This window comes from Natator depressus, chromosome 8, assembly GCF_965152275.1.
Source record: "Natator depressus isolate rNatDep1 chromosome 8, rNatDep2.hap1, whole genome shotgun sequence".
NCBI classification, from domain to species: domain Eukaryota; kingdom Metazoa; phylum Chordata; order Testudines; family Cheloniidae; genus Natator; species Natator depressus.
The window spans coordinates 30,847,914-30,866,276 of NC_134241.1; the positions used below are offsets into that span (position 1 = coordinate 30,847,914).

The 18,363-nt window shown below is 41.9% G+C and overlaps 1 protein-coding gene across 2 annotated transcripts; it reads left to right on the forward strand.

Annotated features, from left to right (window-relative positions):
- The first annotated feature begins 5,971 nt into the window (after window positions 1–5,971).
- On the forward strand, window positions 5,972–16,440 carry FOXI1 (forkhead box I1). Of its 2 annotated transcripts, XM_074962117.1 has the most exons (3): window positions 5,972–6,604; window positions 7,737–8,104; window positions 16,296–16,440. In XM_074962117.1, the coding sequence occupies exons 1-3, from the start codon at window positions 6,031–6,033 to the stop codon at window positions 16,422–16,424; spliced, it is 1,071 nt and encodes a 356-aa protein (XP_074818218.1). In that variant the 5' UTR covers window positions 5,972–6,030; the 3' UTR covers window positions 16,425–16,440. The 2 variants fall into 2 exon arrangements, with proteins under 2 accessions (XP_074818218.1, XP_074818217.1); XM_074962116.1 differs by lacking the exon at window positions 16,296–16,440 and having other exon boundaries at window positions 7,737–9,732.
- The last annotated feature ends 1,923 nt before the right edge of the window (window positions 16,441–18,363 follow it).

Consider the following 18,363-nt stretch of genomic DNA (forward strand, 5'->3'; position numbering starts at 1 on the left):
TATAATTTTCTCCTCCCTAAACTTGTTTGAACAAATCATTCAAGGGCTCCTTTTCAAATTGGATGAAATGAGCGGGGGGGATCTCTTTCCAACAAACTTCCTTCCCCTTCCCAGAAACCTGTCAGCCTTCATAAAGTAAGCACAAAGCCAGCCGCTGCCACAGGTATTTATTTATTTGCCTTTCAAAAGTGAGTTGTCTCTTGAGAGGCCCTGGACTACTTTAGCAAGCATTTCTAAAATGAAAATTGCGCAACGTCACCTGACCTGGAAGTCTAACCTTGCCTCCCATCACCCCAGAGCTCTACAGGATAGCAGTGTTACAGTATTTGCTCCTCTATAATAAAAAGAGAGGCTGTTCTGTTCTCTATTGACTCAGGCTGTTACAATATTGTACTCTGATTTACTAACGTGACACCGAATGTGCTAAAGATTAACACTTTAAAAGAATAACTGCTCAGCAAACAGAGCTGGGATAAGTCACGGCTTTTATATACTTGATAATTCTGGGCGAAAGCTAGCCTGAATTCTTGACTGGAGCAAATAGAATGGTTTAATTCAGTTGCTCTTTGGACAGAATCATCACTAATGTCCCTTGCAGTTTAATTTTTTTCCAGGAGGCAGCCAGCACTGAGCCACAGTGTGCCATGAATTGTCTTCCACACACAAGGAAGGGGGGTTGTTTTCTACTAAGCTGGTGCTGTACTGTATGTATAGTATCTTTGCAAAAGATTTCCTGAGCTTTAAGGTCAGAATCTAGAGTTAGGTACATGCTGTCACATACATAAAGTTGTGCACACCTCACTTATAAACACAGATATCCAAAATCTACATGCTAATCAGGTAACTCCATATTAGGTACATAGCTGGGTATGTACAATCAAAAGCACCTCATTTGCTTGCATGCTAACATGAACAACATAGGGTGTAGGAGCTTACCAGTTTGGCTGGTGGTAGGTTGTTATTGGGGTTGATGCCCTGTGGTGAAGTGACAGCATGTGGTGGGGAGGGCACAGGGAAGAGAATGGGACAAGGGAATATATGTGTCCGTAAGGAGTCTGTGTCCCTAGGCAGCAGGCCCATAGCCAGCCAAATTAACGAGTATGTGGGAGTGCAAAGTGAGGAGCAGCGCAAGGGAAGGGGCTTTGGGCTCTCCCCTGGCTAGTGACTATGGAGCTCAAGGCAGGGAGGGAGAGCTGACAAGGACCTTCTCTTTCCTCTAGGTTCTGCCTAAGGGAGAAGTTTCCCTTCACCTGTGGAGGGGAGAGAAGCAGCAGGTTTCTCCTTTCCCCTCAGGCCCCTGGAAGGAGGGGAGGCAGCAGGACCAGCAAGGGCACATCTTCCTGTAGTAGAAAGAAGGCAGATAAGAGGCTTCCAGCATGGAGAACTGTTCTCGCAGGGCTGCTTTGCCTACTGGTGGGAAGAATGAGAGCCCCCCCAAACTCCCAAGCTTCACCCCCCATAGATTCTCTCACCTGTTGCATTCTATATCCCCAGGCAGTTAATAGGCAGGAAGGAGGGGAGAGCTGAGCTCCCTCAGGCCCATCAGGACAAAGGTGAGTTAGTCTCTGTGAAAGTGTAAATAGTAGTAATAGGATGGTCTATCCCAAAGTGGGGGGCTTTACCTTCTCTGGCCAGACAACATTTAGAAAGCAAGGAGGTATCTATTCTCCCAGTCAAACCATTACCTCTGCTTAAAACCAAAAACAGAAGGGACTATCCCAAGGCCACTGAGGGAATGTGACTCAGTGCTGGATTCGCAAAAAGAAAAGGAGGACTTGTGGCAACTTAGAGACTAACAAATTTATTTGAGCTTAAGCTTTCGTGAGCTACAGCTCACTTCATCGGATGCATCATGCTGGATTATAACTCATAAATCTCCTAGCCTATGCTAGTCTGTTTAATTTCTGTGGCCTGTAACTTGTAAATAAGCCTTTAGGGAAGGTTATTCTCAGAATGTCTGGTAGAGCAAGTGACTGTTTATTTCCATAATATTTGTAGTTCAGAAGGTAGCAGGTGGTAGAGAAAAGAGATCACTATTCTGACTGATGGAGTTGCATTTTATATACAATTCAATGATACAATTATGTCCTGATTCTATAAGTCCTTAGGTAGGGGAGTACCTTTATGCACATGACTTCAATTGCACTAAGCATGTGCATCAGCACTGGCTGAGCCGAGCTTGTGTAGAATCTTTTATACAAGCTGTAACTTAAAACTCCTTATGGAGTTAAGTAAATACTCCTAGAAACGAACAACAGCTAAGGCAGAGAGAAGTTAAGTGACACAGGCAAGGAAGAAAAGAGGTTGTAGTCTCCAAACACACACACACACACGCAGCTCTGCCCAGAATTTTAAAACAATTACTGGACTTATGACCTGGCATCAAGAACAGCTGGAAAAGTTTACTAACACCGGATTGCTAGTTATAAAGGGCTCAGTCCTACAATGATGCACATGCACAATATTACTTAGGTTGGACTACTTGCTTGAGTAAAGTCTGATTGAAGTGCAATTTACTTCAATACATTTTCAGACGTTGCCACTAGAGGGTAATATTTAGCTGCAATATTAGCCACCCCTTGTATTAAAGCAAGCAATTAAAGTTCTACTTTTCTTATGTTCTGTCTGCAGCGCCACAGTATTTGGCAAATAATTTGCTTGTATTTGTTCTAAGTGCATGCAACTATTTTGCTGCATTTTAGAATGAGAGTTCCATTTACGTTTTTGGGGGTTTTTGTTTTATTTTAAAATTTACATGCATGGCAAATGCCCTGACAATACAAACCTGTAATTATTACAGTTAGCATAAGAGAGTTGCTTGTGGTGGCAATAAAATTACCAATGGATTTTTCTTCTCTCTCTAAACCTTGCTATATAAAACTAATAAAAAATTTTATTATTATTGTGATTTTTAGAATCAACATCAACAATGCTGTAACTCTAAGGCCATGTGTACGTTAGGAGCTCTTGATGGGTGTTGGTGTGCTATACCAGCAAAGCACTTCCGGTATGGCACTTGCACACGCTCAGAGCTCTAGCTTATAGCACATACCCACAAATGAAAGAAGCTATACCAGGAAAAGCACAACTTTGCCAGGATAATTGCATCTGTGCTAGAAGCGCTTTGCCGCCACAGCTATTTTAGTCAGAGATCACCTCTCATCACACATGATACAGTTATGCCAGCAGAAGTCTGCCATATAGGCATTGCCTTAGTGTTACAGGGCAGCCAGGAGAGTCTTTTGACTCTCATCAGGCTTTTACTGTATTTGCTTTGGACACTGTGATACTTCACTTGCTTGTTCACACGTCATATCAGGTTAAGCTCACGGGCAAGATCCATTCTCAGCCAGCTGCAGCCCACTGGGGTTCTGACCGTGCAACAGTGCACTGCCTTGCAACTTCATACAGCTTGGCTCACTGAAAGTTTTACAACCTCCTTGAGTCTCTGGTTGCACAAGTGACTTTTCTTGCAAAGCCTGGCATCCTTTCAAAGCATGTATATGCCAAACCCTCATTTCCGTGTATTTTAACTGTTAATAAGCACACAACACTCCAGGGAATAAGCAATTAAAAACTGCTCATCACAGCCCAAAGTGCAGCAGGTTGAACTTTTACTACCTGAAATGAAAAACCCAAAACGTTTCAAGTCCTGCATGCAGGCACAGTAATAAAGAATTAGCAAATTCTTCACATATTTTGTGGCCATAGGGTAATTAGTTTGTAGGGTCTAACATTTTCCATCTATTTCACACTAGATCTTAAGCATTGATTAGTTTTTAAAGTGGCACTCATACAAGCAGACCTTTTTCCAGCATTCATTTGTGTGAGTAAGGATTGTTTGTAGCATAAAATTTGTGGGATTGCAGAAGGACTTTTAATATTATATATATTTATACATTACTGGTTTCACCAGGAAACTTGCAAGCAATTTTTCTCAGGGTTTTACAAGGGGTATATTAGGATTCTCACAAACTGAAGATTTGTTGCTAGTTAACTTTAGGAACATATAATTCATGAGCGTAAGCATTCACTTTTTTCCCCCTCACTGAAAATGGCTGGCTGTTTGTTTTTAAATTCAGCCCACTCCTCTTGTGTACTGCCAGCCATAGAGGAAAGTCTGGGGACTACCCCATATCTGCGGTGAAAGTTTGCCTGTTTTGTGTGGCCTGTCCCATGTTTTTATGACTTTTTATCCCCCTTGGCAAGTGTCAATGCAACTGTTCAAATCACAATATGGACTTTTGTGTCAACGCTTGCTCCTATTGGAAATGGCTTAAAAATAAAGGCCAACAGTGTAAGCAAGTAAAATATAGGCCCATTCAAAAATAAGTGATGCTGCTGGACTGGAAGTTTGGTTTGCCCTGCATTATTGTGTATTCCTGTATTCTTCAGCTCACACTCTGAGCTTCTCTAGTCACTGCCATCCAAGCATTTCAAAGCACACTACAAGCATTACACTCGTGAAACTTCCCAACACCCTTATGAGGAAATGGAGGCACAGTAAGTTAAGTGACTTGGCCAGAGTCACACAACGTACCTGTGGCAGAGCCAAGAATTAGAAACCAAATGTCAAAAGGCCAGATTTCTCATTAATCACATGAGCACTGTGCCATCTAAAAGTCATCTTAACACAGCATGCTTTAAATATGTTCTTTCATTAAGAAGGACTTTCACATGTCTTGGAATCAATCAAGTAATACATGCATTACTCAGGAGGATTATATTTCCAAAGAATGTGGGCAGGTTTCTGCCAGGTATTGATGAATACATTTAGAGATAAGAAAAAAAAAATCAAAATCTTATTTATTGCTTAGTCCCTGGAGAGAAAGTACACTTGGGGTTTTAACCCCTAAGCAAACAATTTAACAATCTAAGGGCTAGCTGCAAGCTGGCAAAAGAGTTTGCGGGTTGCACCTCTGTTCTTCCTCCTTTGCACATACAAGCTGCCAATTTAGTTTGTTGTTTTTTTTTTAAACAATTTCTGATTTTAAGGGACCAGTTCTATTTATAGAGTTCTAAATAAAGCTCTTTAAATGTATGATGTAATGGGAGCTTTGTTGAAAAGTCTCTCTCTCCTTCCTGGAATTTCTGTTAAGGGGGTTCTAAGGGCAGATGATCTCCAGATCAGATAACCCCTGATCCACACAGGGCAGATCCTTGACCCCATGCAGTTCAGCTTGCAGAATCAGGCCAGAGAAGGTAGTGTTATGGAGGAAGCAGCAAATATCGCTTCCAACCACTATTCACCTCGGGGCAGCTATAGCACAAGGTTTGAGTAGTTTTTACTCAAGTGAGTACTCCCACTGAACTGAGTGAGACTACTCACATGAGCAAGCATTTGAAGAATCTGGTAGTAGTTTTCTGAGTGCCTGTAAATCTAGAGGGAATTGTATAGTAGTGTGCAGTTAAAACTTAAAATTACAAAGGCAAAGAAAGAAAAGGAGGACTTGTGGCACCTTAGAGACTAACAAATTTATTTGAGCATAAGCTTACAGACTAACACGGCTGCTACTCTGAAACCTGTCAAAAGGCAAAGACCACCTTGTATGTTGTAGCTAATGTTTACTGCACAGTGGAAATGCCTTTTGCATTTTAGAGTTCTACTCGCCGCTGGACATAATGGTTGCCCTTTAAGAGAGAGAGACACTACAAGCTAATATTGTATTGTAAAAGGTTAATAGAAGGTGGGCTCTTACTTTGGGTTATGAGCTTTAACTTCAAAGCACCTTAAACTTTTGTGTGTCAGTCATATTAGTGGAAAATTCCTCCATTCATTTACAAAGATAAACAGGTGTAACTTTCAAATTTGGTTGATGTGACATAAATTACTGGCCTGGATTGCCAACATTCCAAAAAGGATCTCTCTCTAATCTCCAGCCAGTCAGGGCAGACTGGGCGGAGCAAGGAACACAAACCTAAACATTTACAGGTGCATAAGTACTTGAGGAAGGGCACAGGTGATGCACCTGTCTCGGGGAAGGACTAACACAGGTGCCTTGTAACTGGGTAGACTGCTAGTGCTAGATTATGAGCTCATTTGATCTGCAGACACATTCTCCACCACGCTGCAGCCCACAATTTCCAAGTATTGGCCAGGAGCCTCCTGAGATGAACATCTATTATGAAAACTTTTTCCATCCACAGAACATTCCTAGCCCACAACGACCAACAAACTTTGAATCTGGGGACTACAACACCACTCCCAACCCTTACCTCTGGCTAAATGGACCCTCCATTACCCCACCATCATACCTGCCAGGATCCAACACCAGTCCTTTCATCCCTCAGTCCTATGGGATGCAACGACAGCTCTTGCCTAACATGCATGGTTTGGGGGGTACTGATTTGGGCTGGCTTCCACTCCCTTCCCAAGAGGAGCTGATGAAGCTGGTGAGACCACCCTACTCCTACTCTGCGCTTATCGCCATGGCCATCCATGGAGCACCGGAGAAGAGGCTAACACTCAGCCAGATCTACCAGTACGTGGCTGACAACTTCCCCTTCTACAACAAAAGCAAGGCAGGTTGGCAGAACTCCATACGGCACAACTTATCTCTCAACGATTGCTTTAAGAAAGTGCCCAGAGACGAAGATGACCCAGGTACATTTTTGAAGTATTTTCCCTCTCATGGGTGACCAGACATCCCGATTTTATAGGGACAGTCCCGATATTTGGGGCTTACTTTTATATAGGCACCTATTACTCCCCCACCCCCTGTCCTGGGTTTTTTTTCCCCCACTTGCTATCTGGTCACCCTATCTCTCTCCCTCCCTCCCCCAGCCCCCCACATGCTTGTATATATTTTGCAAAGAGACACAATAGGCCAGATTCTGGTCTCACCGCAGTGTAAATCCAGAGTAATTCTGCTGACTTTGGCAGAGTTGCTCTGGAATTCACACCCATGTAGCTGAGATCTGACTCTGACCCACAGTGTAGCTAATGAAGCATGCCCAGCACAGAAGCCAATTCTTCTCTGCTGTAGTTTTTCCTGAATATTGATCAGTGTGCTGAGCACACATGGCTTAACAAGCACACAAGCAGTCTAGCTGAGCAAGAGACATTCAAAAGCCATTTGGCACATTGTATGTGAATCAGTAATTAAATGAAAATGCATTGAGACAAAAGGAAATTGTCAAGGAAAATTCATTTGCTTTATGGAGTCAACAAAAATTCTCAAAAACAGGGAAGGGTTGTGTTTGCTTTGCTTTGCTTGGTTTAAACAGTCAGCTTTTGGTCTAGAAATAGTATCAGTGCTTGCCTGTCCCCAGACTCTCAGCTGATTTTTTGACAATACTGTTCCTTTATTTATTGTTAGCCAGAAACATCTATTGGGACATATTTGAAGCCAACTGAATGACTGTGTGTGTCACTGTGAGGCAAACCCTGCTCTGTCTAGCAATCCATGCTATGCCACTGACCCTACGGGGCTGCAAGAATTTGGTCCCTGTGCTGTCAACACAAAGGGTGAAGTCCTGAAGTTTTTACTCAAGTAAAATTCCCATCAACTTCATTAAAAGTTTTACCTCGGCAAGAACTGAGGAGGATCTGGCCCAAAGCTTCAGCCTTTGCTGGGCTTGAAGACCAGGGACTTCTTTGCAGGGTATCAAACAATTGCTGTTTTTTTTTATTATTTTTTGTGAAGCAGAAAGATTGAGATTAAACCCAGGGAATCTGCTCTTTGCTGCCTTTGTCTATATCTTTATATTTATAATCTGCTGGTCTCTTTTAACAGGAAAAGGGAATTACTGGACTCTGGACCCAAACTGTGAGAAGATGTTTGACAATGGAAATTTCCGTCGGAAGAGGAAAAGGAAGTCTGACATTGGGTCCAGCACAGCATCTCTTGCGTCTGAGAAATCAGAGGACAGTGCCTTAAGTGGCAGTCCCAAGGCTGCCGAACACCAGGATCTCTTGGAAAGCTCCTCACCTGGAACTGACAGTTCACCTGACAAGAGATCTTCTCCGCCATCTTCCAGCAGTCCTTGCCTCAACAACTTCCTCTCCAGTATGGCCGCATACGTTAATGGCTCTAACTCGGTGAGCCGATCAGTGCCTCTGGGACTCAGCACTGAGCCTACTGACAAAATGGGACAGAATATGGTAGGCTTCAATTCATATGCTACACTTTCTAATATCCCCAGCCATAGTGGGGCAGAGTGGTCCAATTCAATGCCTTCCAGCCATCTTGGCTATAGCAATTCAGTTCTCAATCAATTTAATACCCATTTCTACAGCAGTATCGGTGCAAATAACACCCTGTATCCTAGAGAGGGAACTGAGGTTTAAACAACAAAGGAGGAAAAGATGAATGTGTGAGAGAGGAAATGGTCAGTTGGTGGAGGGCTACTGTTAGCCAGTCATCTCTGAGACCTACATTACAACCTGCCTTAGCGGCTAAAAGTGAGAACCCCAAAACTTTTACCTAGGAGACTTCCTCATATCACAAACCACCACACCTTTACCAGCTCCACTCATGACAGGCCAGGGACTGGAACAGGAAGGTTTTTCAGGTGAGCTCTGTGGGGCTGTGTCATTCACAGCTCCTACCCTGCACTATTCAATCACCATCCTTAAAGAACTGCCAGTTGTCTTAGGCCTGGAATACAGTAGTAACTTTTACCTGTATAGGAATATCACTTAGGCGTGTGATTTTCTTAGTGACATTTTAATATCTGCGAAAGTCCTAGTGCAGATGCAGTTATATAAACACAAAAGTCCTTTTCTTAGTACAGCTTATTTCATTTGGGGAACTGGAATAAGCTATACCGACACAAAAGTGCTTTTGCAGGTGTGAGCAAAAGGTTTGACAAGACCAATGTTACCTCAGTATTTGTGCTATTCCCTAAGTACTACATATGCTGAGGTACTTATTTAAGGACAACCACTATTCCTGTCTTCACCTATAACTAAAACTATTGGCCAAATTCTGCCATCCTTTCATGCCCCAATGGGGTATACAGCCAGGTATGAAGACAGAATTTGGCCTTTACGTCCATGGGCAGAAAATTCATCCAGAAACAGAGGGGGAAATAACAAAATTTAGGGATGTTTACAGTCAGATTTCATGTTTTCAGTTTTAAATACATGGGTAGGGTCAAATGCTGCTTGTCTTATGGGCTCGCTTGCAACCTAATGTCCATGGGCCTACTTATGTAAGAAAAACAGGATTTGTGTCATGCCATATATTCTACATACCTGAGTTTTCTGGAGAAGAAAACATGTTTGTTCCAGTGTAACACAAACGCTTCTACTGAACAAACATCTGAACCTTGAGTGCTTTTGTATAGAAAGTCTAACATTTCACTGAGCTTCATTTCAAAGACTGCATCTTCCCCATGAATTGATGGCAGTCATTGGGGCGGGACAACTGTTTACTATACATTTGTGTTTTGTAAAAGTCAAACAAACAATTGTTATGTCCAAGTGTAAATATTATTGAATAATGCTTTTTTCTCCTGATCTCCTAAAATATTCTGTCTACTGTAGTCACACAGAAAAATCCAAAGATTAAAAAAAAAGGTTTTGCACCAAAAGATGTTCAATAAGTTCCACAACTGTATATTGTAATCTACAACACAGACATCTTCAGCTATTTACAGTTATGCTCTCGCAAACATTTCAAGATGGCTGAGGAGAGATTAATTTTTAAATTAATATATTGTGACAAACACCCTACTGTACCTTGATTTTTTAATATGTTCTTCAGTTGCAGTTTCATTATGGGACAGCCATGGAGGTATTTTCAATAATAAAGCATTTGTATGTAAGTAAGTGTGCGTGCAATGTACTTAACGAATTTCAAATGCTAGACTAGTAACAATCAACAGCCAATAAGGGGAAAGTGAATTATTCTGATACTTTAAAAATTCAGCTTTATGGTATTTTAACTTGCCCAGTTTAGCTTGAGAAACACACAACAGCCCCTGAAGGTCAAACGGTTAAACAATTTTATGTCTAAGCAACCAAAATTTGCATGCCTGAAGTATTATGCAAAGAAAGGCCACACAGAGTCATTACCAAACAAGAATTGCTCTTTTAGCTTCTGAACTGGAGCTAAGAGATGCCAATCATTTCTAATTATATAACTTGCACTTATTTTCCCACATACTAATTGTCCAAAAAGTTACCCAAATTATTTTTTTTAACATTTTTAGTTTTATTTTCTGTGGCATTATTTGCATTTTTGTATGTTTTTTTAATAATAGGTTCAATTTTGCAACCACCGTGGTGAGATTTCACTTGGAATGAGCCACAGTCAAATGCAACATTAACACATTGAAATCCAGTGAAAATAATATGTCCCGAAACACAGCTGTGGGCAACATTTCCTACAGAAATCATTGCTCTCAGTTTTGCAGTTTTCTGCAGTCATTCAGCACATGTGAAATGTGTTGGTGTGAGCACTGGGTTTCGGGGAGATATTGCATCATACAAACAGTCATCCAGAAACAGTCTGCGCTAAGCTCTTCAGAAAAATGAGAGGAAAATTATTCCCAGGGAGTGTAAGATGGGAAATATAGGGCCTAAAAATTGAATGTACGATAGAAGTACCAAAATATGTAGCGGCAACATGATGATGCTAGGCAGAAACAAAAAGGAAGATTCCAAGCCACAGAGAGCCATTCATTTTTATCAATCTGCTCTGTCTAAAATAAATGATACGTTTATGGAGGAGATGGTATGATGGGATAACATGATTTTGGCAATTAATTGATCTTTAACTATTCATGATAAATAGACCCAGTGGCCTGTGATGGGATGTTAGATGGGGTGGGATCTGAGTTACTACAATCTGAGTTACTACAGAGAATATTTTCCTGGGTATCTGGCTGGTGAGTCTTGCCCACATTCTCAGGGTTCAGCTGATCGCCATATTTGGGGTCGGGAAGGAATTTTCCTCCAGGGCAGATCGGAAGAGGCCCTGGGGGGTTTTCGCCTTCCTCTGAAGCATAGGGCACGGGTCACTTGCTGGAGGATTCTCTGCACCTTGAAGTCTTTAAACCATGATTTGAGGATTTCAAATAGCTCAGACACAGGTGAGAGGTTTATTGCAGGAGTGGGTGGGTGAGATTCGGTGGCCTGCATTGTGCAGGAGGTCAGACTAGATGATCATAATGGTCCCTTCTGACCTTAATATCTATGAGTCTATATAGAGCCGTTAGCCTCCGAATCATCACTGCCTCAAATCTGGCCCAGACTGGTATTAACCAAACGTCAGTTACCAGCTGATGGCTATTTGGCCTATTTATAGTGAGGTGGTGGTGTCAGCAGTACAGTTCCTTATGGACAGGAGCCTGTCTGAATCACAACTGAAACCCTTGTTTGTATTAGCAGAGTGTGCTCAAATCTGAACACCCTCCCTCTTGTAGAAATATCAGGTCAGATGTTGAGGTATGATGAAGAGACGGAGGCTATGCAAGGGAAGTTTGAACCACTGCTGCCCTAAATGTACCCACTTTATGAAGGAATAAATAAAATAAAAGAGCATTTTACTCACTGTAGATCTATTTTTTTTTTAAGAGAGGTATAAGAATATTTGCACTGACATTGTCAACCTGAAGTACCGAGATGCTCACAGGTCTATTGAATTCTTAATCAACAGCTGAAACATAGAGGAATGTGTTAACAGTACCTGGAGGGTCTCATCTCACAATGATAACAGAACTATTAATGCATTTCACTGCTACAAATAAATATACATTGTCTGCCAAGGTAAAAGCTGTTATTTTACTAAGTGGTGGTATTAAAAATACCAGGTTTTTCCAACTACATTATTACTGAAACCGCTCCCACCTTCCCCACTCAGAACTCAGATTCCCCATCTCCTCAGATTTGGACCCTATTTTCTGCTGTAGGAACACATGCAGGCATTGGTATGACTCTGGGCAAGGGGGAGCGTGCGAGAGAGGTTTGTGGTGGCTTTGGTTTCTCTGGGATATTCTGATTTATTTGTCATGTTTGATCCTGCTTTAAAGTGTTTTCTGCTGTGAAAAGTGAGTTTGCATACACAGCATTGTGGGCATTCTGGTTTGTATGGCCCCTGCAACAGTTTCTTCTTTGTTTACATGTAAAAAGGAGAGTTTTCCTATTTACTATCTGTCCTGAATACCTGGGCTTCAGCAATCAAGTTTCCAGTGTCAATGTCTCATCATTCTCCCTCCCACTGGCCACTGCTGCATTGCTAACATTCATGCAGGTCTGGTTATTCACTCGGTCCTTTCTGTGGGCTGAAAGCAGTGCAGAGTTTTCCAACGCCTTCAGAACTCGCTCTACAAACCAGTTATTTCATCATTCAGAGAGTCAGTGCAAATCTTCCTTGCATTAAGTCAATATGTTTTTTGAGGAATCATTTCTGGAGTCTAGGGCTGGAAGGAAAAGGGACAGAAGAGGCTGTTGAAGCTAAGTAAGAAAATGCATCTATGGGGATGAAATGGGCAATAATCGTGGACAAAAAAAATATTAGAATGGTTGTCATATCAGGAGTCATGTGTCCTGATGGATGTCTCTTCACCCTATTGTGCTACCACCACAAATGTTGCAAATCAGCTTGGTATCAGCTGTTCTACTCCCGGCTCAGTGTCTGTTCCATCAAAAGATTGGGGGGGAGGGAAGGGGGAAAACACTCTGCAATGCCTCTCCAGCATGTACAGTACTGTACCAGTTACACACTGCTCCTTTGAAGCACACAGCAAAATCCTCAGGGATGCTTAAAGTCCAGTATTATGTTTAAGAATTCAAGGATTTCTTTCCTTCCTGCCTGCAATCCTCCCTAGCAGAGCAAGAGAGAGATTCAACTTTAACTTGCCAGAGTTAAGCAGCAAAAGTCACTGTGAATGTGTACTTCTCTAGCCAGCTAAACTTGGCTCATCAGCCAGATGATGGAAGATAGATGATGACTGGAGGCTCCAGAGGATAGAGAAGTGACATTCTTTACTAACAAGGACTTCTTAAATTGCCTATGCCAAAATCAAGTAGTAGTAATAGTCAAGCCATACAAAGTTACTGCTGATCTCAATATGGGGAAAATGTATTCCAACTGGCAATTTATTGTGTGTTGCTTATTTGTTATTTAAAGTACCAAGTTTGTTGTGGAGCTTTTAGCTGGAGTTGGCAAGGCAGCTAAGGATAATTTTATACTGATATTTGCTTTATTGGAGGTAATGTTTTGCATAATCATGAGGGTAACTTTTAATGCTAATGAGAGAAGAATCCTGCTATTTGGTTTTATGATTTGGGACACATCAGTTCTTTGTAGGTCAGATTGTCCCATGACGGTTTTGAGTAAAGACTATAAAATCTGGCATAAATATACAGATTAGGACCCTAGTGGGTTTTTTGCTCAGCAAATGCTTGTGTGAATTGTTGCCTATCCCCTGTAATGGCTGGAAGTGATCAGAGCTTGAAGATGTTGGCCACACACTCTCTGTAGGGAAGTGGAGAGACAAATGAGGTTGTGAACTTCCACTGTAAGGACTATTTGGAAATTGGCATTTATAGTTGATTTCCAGAAACAAGGAGAGACTTTTGAATTTGTGTTGACATCCTCTTGACTACATCTAGAATGCCTAAAAAAAATGGCAAGCCAACATGAAACATGGCAGAAAAATCCTCTGCAGAGGGCATGGGTTCTGTCCATATCTGTCCTTCAATGCAAGGCTCAAGGGTCCGAGAACGTAATATCCCTAACTACGCTAAGGAAGGTCAAAGATAGGCCAATTGAAGTAAACTTCTGCTGAATGAGGGCTCTCCAGTGTAGGTTTAAAAGATGTATATTTACCTGTAGGACATGCTGCAGAATGCATTGCTTTTCATTACACACAAAATGGGTAGGAGCTTAAGAACTACTCTGTTTAAAGAAAAGGAGTACTTGTGGCACCTTAGAGACTAACCAATTTATTTGAGCATAAGCTTTCGTGAGCTACAGCTCACTGCATCCGATGAAGTGAGCTGTAGCTCACGAAAGCTTATGCTCAAATAAATTGGTTAGTCTCTAAGGTGCCACAAGTACTCCTTTTCTTTTTGTGAATACAGACTAACACGGTTGCTACTCTGAAATCTGTTTAAAGAAGAATTTATACCTTATTTCCAGCCTGAATTTGTCTATCTTCAACTTCCAGCCATTGGATTGCATTATACCTTTCACTACATTCACAACTGCAGACATAATTTTGTGCCTGCAATTGATGTCAAACATTCAGTATTCTTACTGTGCCCACATAATCAGGCAAACATTTAACTCAAGCGAACTTTGCAGGGAAAAACCCATGGTTTAAAAATCTGGCTTTCATAGTTATTATTACTTTTAACATCAAAACCAATTGGCTATCAATATTGTTTAAAATGTTCTCATTGCTGCAGCTGAGCAGTATGATCCAAGCTGATTTTTAAATGTAACAGTCAAGGTTATTTATGTTGCAGCACTGTTGTCATGGAAAGCAGAAGTAAAGTGCACCAGAGTCCGTTTCCCTCATTTGATTTATTCCAGGATTCCTACATTCTTCCAAATTACAATGTCCTGAAATTGTTTCCCAGTTTCCTTTCAGAGCCTCTGCTTGGTCTCATTTATCTCCTAATGTTAGATCTAAGTATGGAAGTTGGATCTATGGAAGTTCGCTGTTGCTAAAGTGTTCTGTTATGAGCCATTCAAAGCAAATTCTTATGAAAACAGGCAAGTGTAAGGAAGTATAAGGAAGCAGAGCTATGCAGACGCAAAACTGTAGCCTTATTATTGGAGCTAGCATATCAAAATTTACTTGCAGTCTGTTCAAATCACCCATTACTGTTGGACCTGTCTCTTTAAAGCCTTAATTGGTTCTTTTAGCTGCTCACCAGATTGTACCTCCAGAGCAGGCTATTGTTTAATAAATTATTATTCATGTATTACTTTCCAAACCATAATGGGCCATACCCATCTACACTTCCTTCAGGGTTACTACATCATATGTTATAATCACAAGAGATTTTACTGATTAAGGTTTGGTCTATACCACTACATCAGTCGGGGTGTGGAAAAACCACACTCCTGATTGACATAGCCATGCCAATACTAAGGTCAGAAGGAACCATTATGATCATCTAGTCTGACCTCCTGCACAACCCAGGCCACAGAATTTCACCCACCCACGCCTACGAAAAACCTCTCACCTATGACTAACACGGCTGTTACTCTGAAACCTCTCACCTATGTAAGTATCTATGAACTTAGCTGCGGCTGTCCTGGGGTAAGTTGACAGACGAGTGTTTCCATCACTGTAGCTATTGTTGTTCAGAGAGGTGGTATTCCTGTACTGAGAGATAAGTGGGTAGGCTGCATCTACATTATGGGGTTATGCCAGCATAGCTGAGGCAACATAACTATGCTGGTACAGTCTCCATAGTGTAGACATGCCCAAGTAGGGGTGGATCTGTGCTTGTAGTACAGACTTGAAAAAAAAGCCATAGGAAGGGACAATGGGGAGTCAGCAGATGATATTTTTGACTTGGAGAGAAAAGTGACACAGTGTCTGAGTGTTGGAGGATGATATTTTAGACTGCTGAAGGTGACCTCTGTTAGAAGAGACGTAAAACTACACTCCTGACCACTCTTGGTCAATTAAAAATCCTGTGGCACTTAGAGTGGAGTTATTAACCAGAAGATCCTGGCCCAATTCCAACTCATTGAGCTGCATCCTAGCTACCTACATTCAGCCTGCACATTCAAATGGATACAATATTCTTCTTAACTTCCTGTTCTAAAATGGCAGGCAGCATTGCTTTATGCTGTTTAATGGCTGATGAGGTGGCAGGTGAGGTGAGGAATGTGAATTACTTGAATGTATTAGAAATATAGGAATTGCCAGACAGGATCAAAACAATGATAGTGTCAGTCTGGTATCCTGTCTCTGACTGTGGCTAATGCCAAATGCTTCAGAGGATGGGGCAAAAAACTCTGCAGTACCATTTGTGGAATCATCACTGTCGGCTTGCACAGTGATATTTTTGGGATACTTGGAGATAAATAATTCTCTATAAATCCATTTTATTCATAGGCAAATAGTTTCCACAAACTACATAAACAAAACTACTTGGTTGTTTTGCAATAAGAAGAAATAGAGACTGGTATTAATGCCCATTTCCCAACCTGACCAAGGCTCTGAAAGGCTGGGAAGTGGTCCTCAATTCCTATTCCTGCAGGTCACTTGTGAAGAGTCCAAAAGGTATTTTGAAGGGAGCTGTCTGACTGCAGGACAGCAGAGTTCCCTCTGCTAGGGAAGTTGCCTGAATTTCGTGTTTTATTATTTTTATTTTACAGAGCACACAACTCACAGGGCAGATAATGAAGACTGTGTCAAGCCATCCAAATCCCTCAAATGGCCAATATGCTTTCACGCAACACAACGAAAAAGACGGAGTAGTCTCTCTCTCCTTAATCTACAGTTAGGTCACCGCCCTGAACCATAAGCAGATCGTCTCATTCAATTCTTCCCAGCCAAAAAAATCTCTCCTGCCTTCTTGCAGGAACCATCTCCAGACAGGGATCTCTGTTCCTCCAATGCAGCTGTGGCAGCTTCCAAAAGACTCACCTTGCATTTTGCTTTGACAATGGAAGTACCTTTTCCAGACCTGAAAAAAAACCAAACTTTGTGTGGCTTGAAAGCCTGTCTCTCTCACTAACACATGTTGTTCCAATAAAAGGATATTGCCTCACCCACCTTGTCTCTCTAATAGCCTGGTACCAACACGGCTCCAACCACATTGCAGATAGGCTGAGCAGGCAATAAGCAGATGTTGAGGTCAAATTCTCAATGAATTGTTCCAAGCGGTAGCAGAGCTAACGTTTGGGGTTGCTGGTAGTTTTGGTCTATAGTAGTCAGCAGAGCTGCGGTAACTGCATGCCAAACTATGGGGGTGGTTCTTTGCACTTGAGAACCCGGTTGGGTGACTCTCAGTGTCAGCAAGACCAGCAGTTTCTCTTCTTCATGGGATGTCAAGACAGTAGCTAACCCACCAGCAGCAGAAGCAATCTGCTCCTTGCTGTAATGACATAAGCTTTCTGGCAACTTCACGCTGACAGCAATAAGCTAAAGATATTCAGGAGCTGAAATTGTGCCATAAGGGAAACCCTTTCTTTGACTCAACAAATGTCTGCCGGACATTACTTCCTGTTAACCTGGTGCACAGCTTCAATATATGGCTAGATCCATCCCTCTCACCAGTGTATGGCCACAGATATAGCAATCCACCCAAACCATGGCATTCTGAATGCAGAACAATAAGAGATACAAAATGTTACATTCATTTCTCGCCAAAGGCTTTGGAGAGATTTGGGTTTTCTGCTGCAAAGTGTTGCACACTCTCTGAAGGCACATGAGGGAGCCATCTGATTAACCATCTGTGCAGACTCTGGTAAGATAATACCTTACATATCAATAGCTTTTTTATGCTGTTCTTTGAATCAAGCGTTCTGACATAAACAGCTTATTGTTCCCTAGCTCATGCCAAGATCTATATGTATGCAGACTTGCATGCAAACTGGGCTAATTTACTATGTTTTCCTCTAATGAGACGGGGAGTATTAGTCTATGATTTAGCTGTACATTTTTCCATGACTAGGGCAGCTATAAAATGATTTATGGAAGCAATGCTAAGAATGCAAACATGATAAAAAAAAAGTTCAAAAAGGTGGAGCAATATCCCAGGTTCCCCATCAAGTTGGAGCCTGCTAGTACAGGAATGTTAGTGGTCATCTTCTAAAAGGACTCAACCCATTATTCTGGCTGTTAAACCCCTTTGGCTGGCTGTATTACACTGCAAAGGAGAAGTGCTTCAATTGTAGATATAGTCGTAGGATCCAAAGCTGAAGTCTCTGTGCTGTCAACCACCAAAAAGCACAGTCCAGAACTCACTGCTGAAGAGAGGGGAGGGTCAAGATGGGTTTAAGTCACCTCTCTGCCACCCACTTCTGGGCTGCTCCAGGGGTCAGAGCAGCCCCCAATAGTAAACTAGGCTGCTCTGAGAGCTGCTGTAATTGGTGCTGTTCCTTTCCTCAAATACCCTCCTCCCTTAGTCCCTGGGAAAAAGCATCTGGACATGCTGCAAGGTCCATCTTAACAGATCTGGGTTCTGAAAGAGCAAATTCCAAATGCAAGGCTTTCTGGAGGATGCTCTGACAGCAGCCCATTATTATCCAGCTTTTGCACTGAACTCACTTGTGTCCAGTATGGCATGGGGAAAGAGGCAGACTCTCAGGACACCAGCTTCTAAACCATTTGAGGGTTTAATAGTCAAAACGAGCACCGAGTTCACTCAAGAGATCCAGTGCAGCTCTTGTAGTGTTAGTGTTAGGGTTGGTTGGTGGGAAACTGTGTTTAATACAGGCA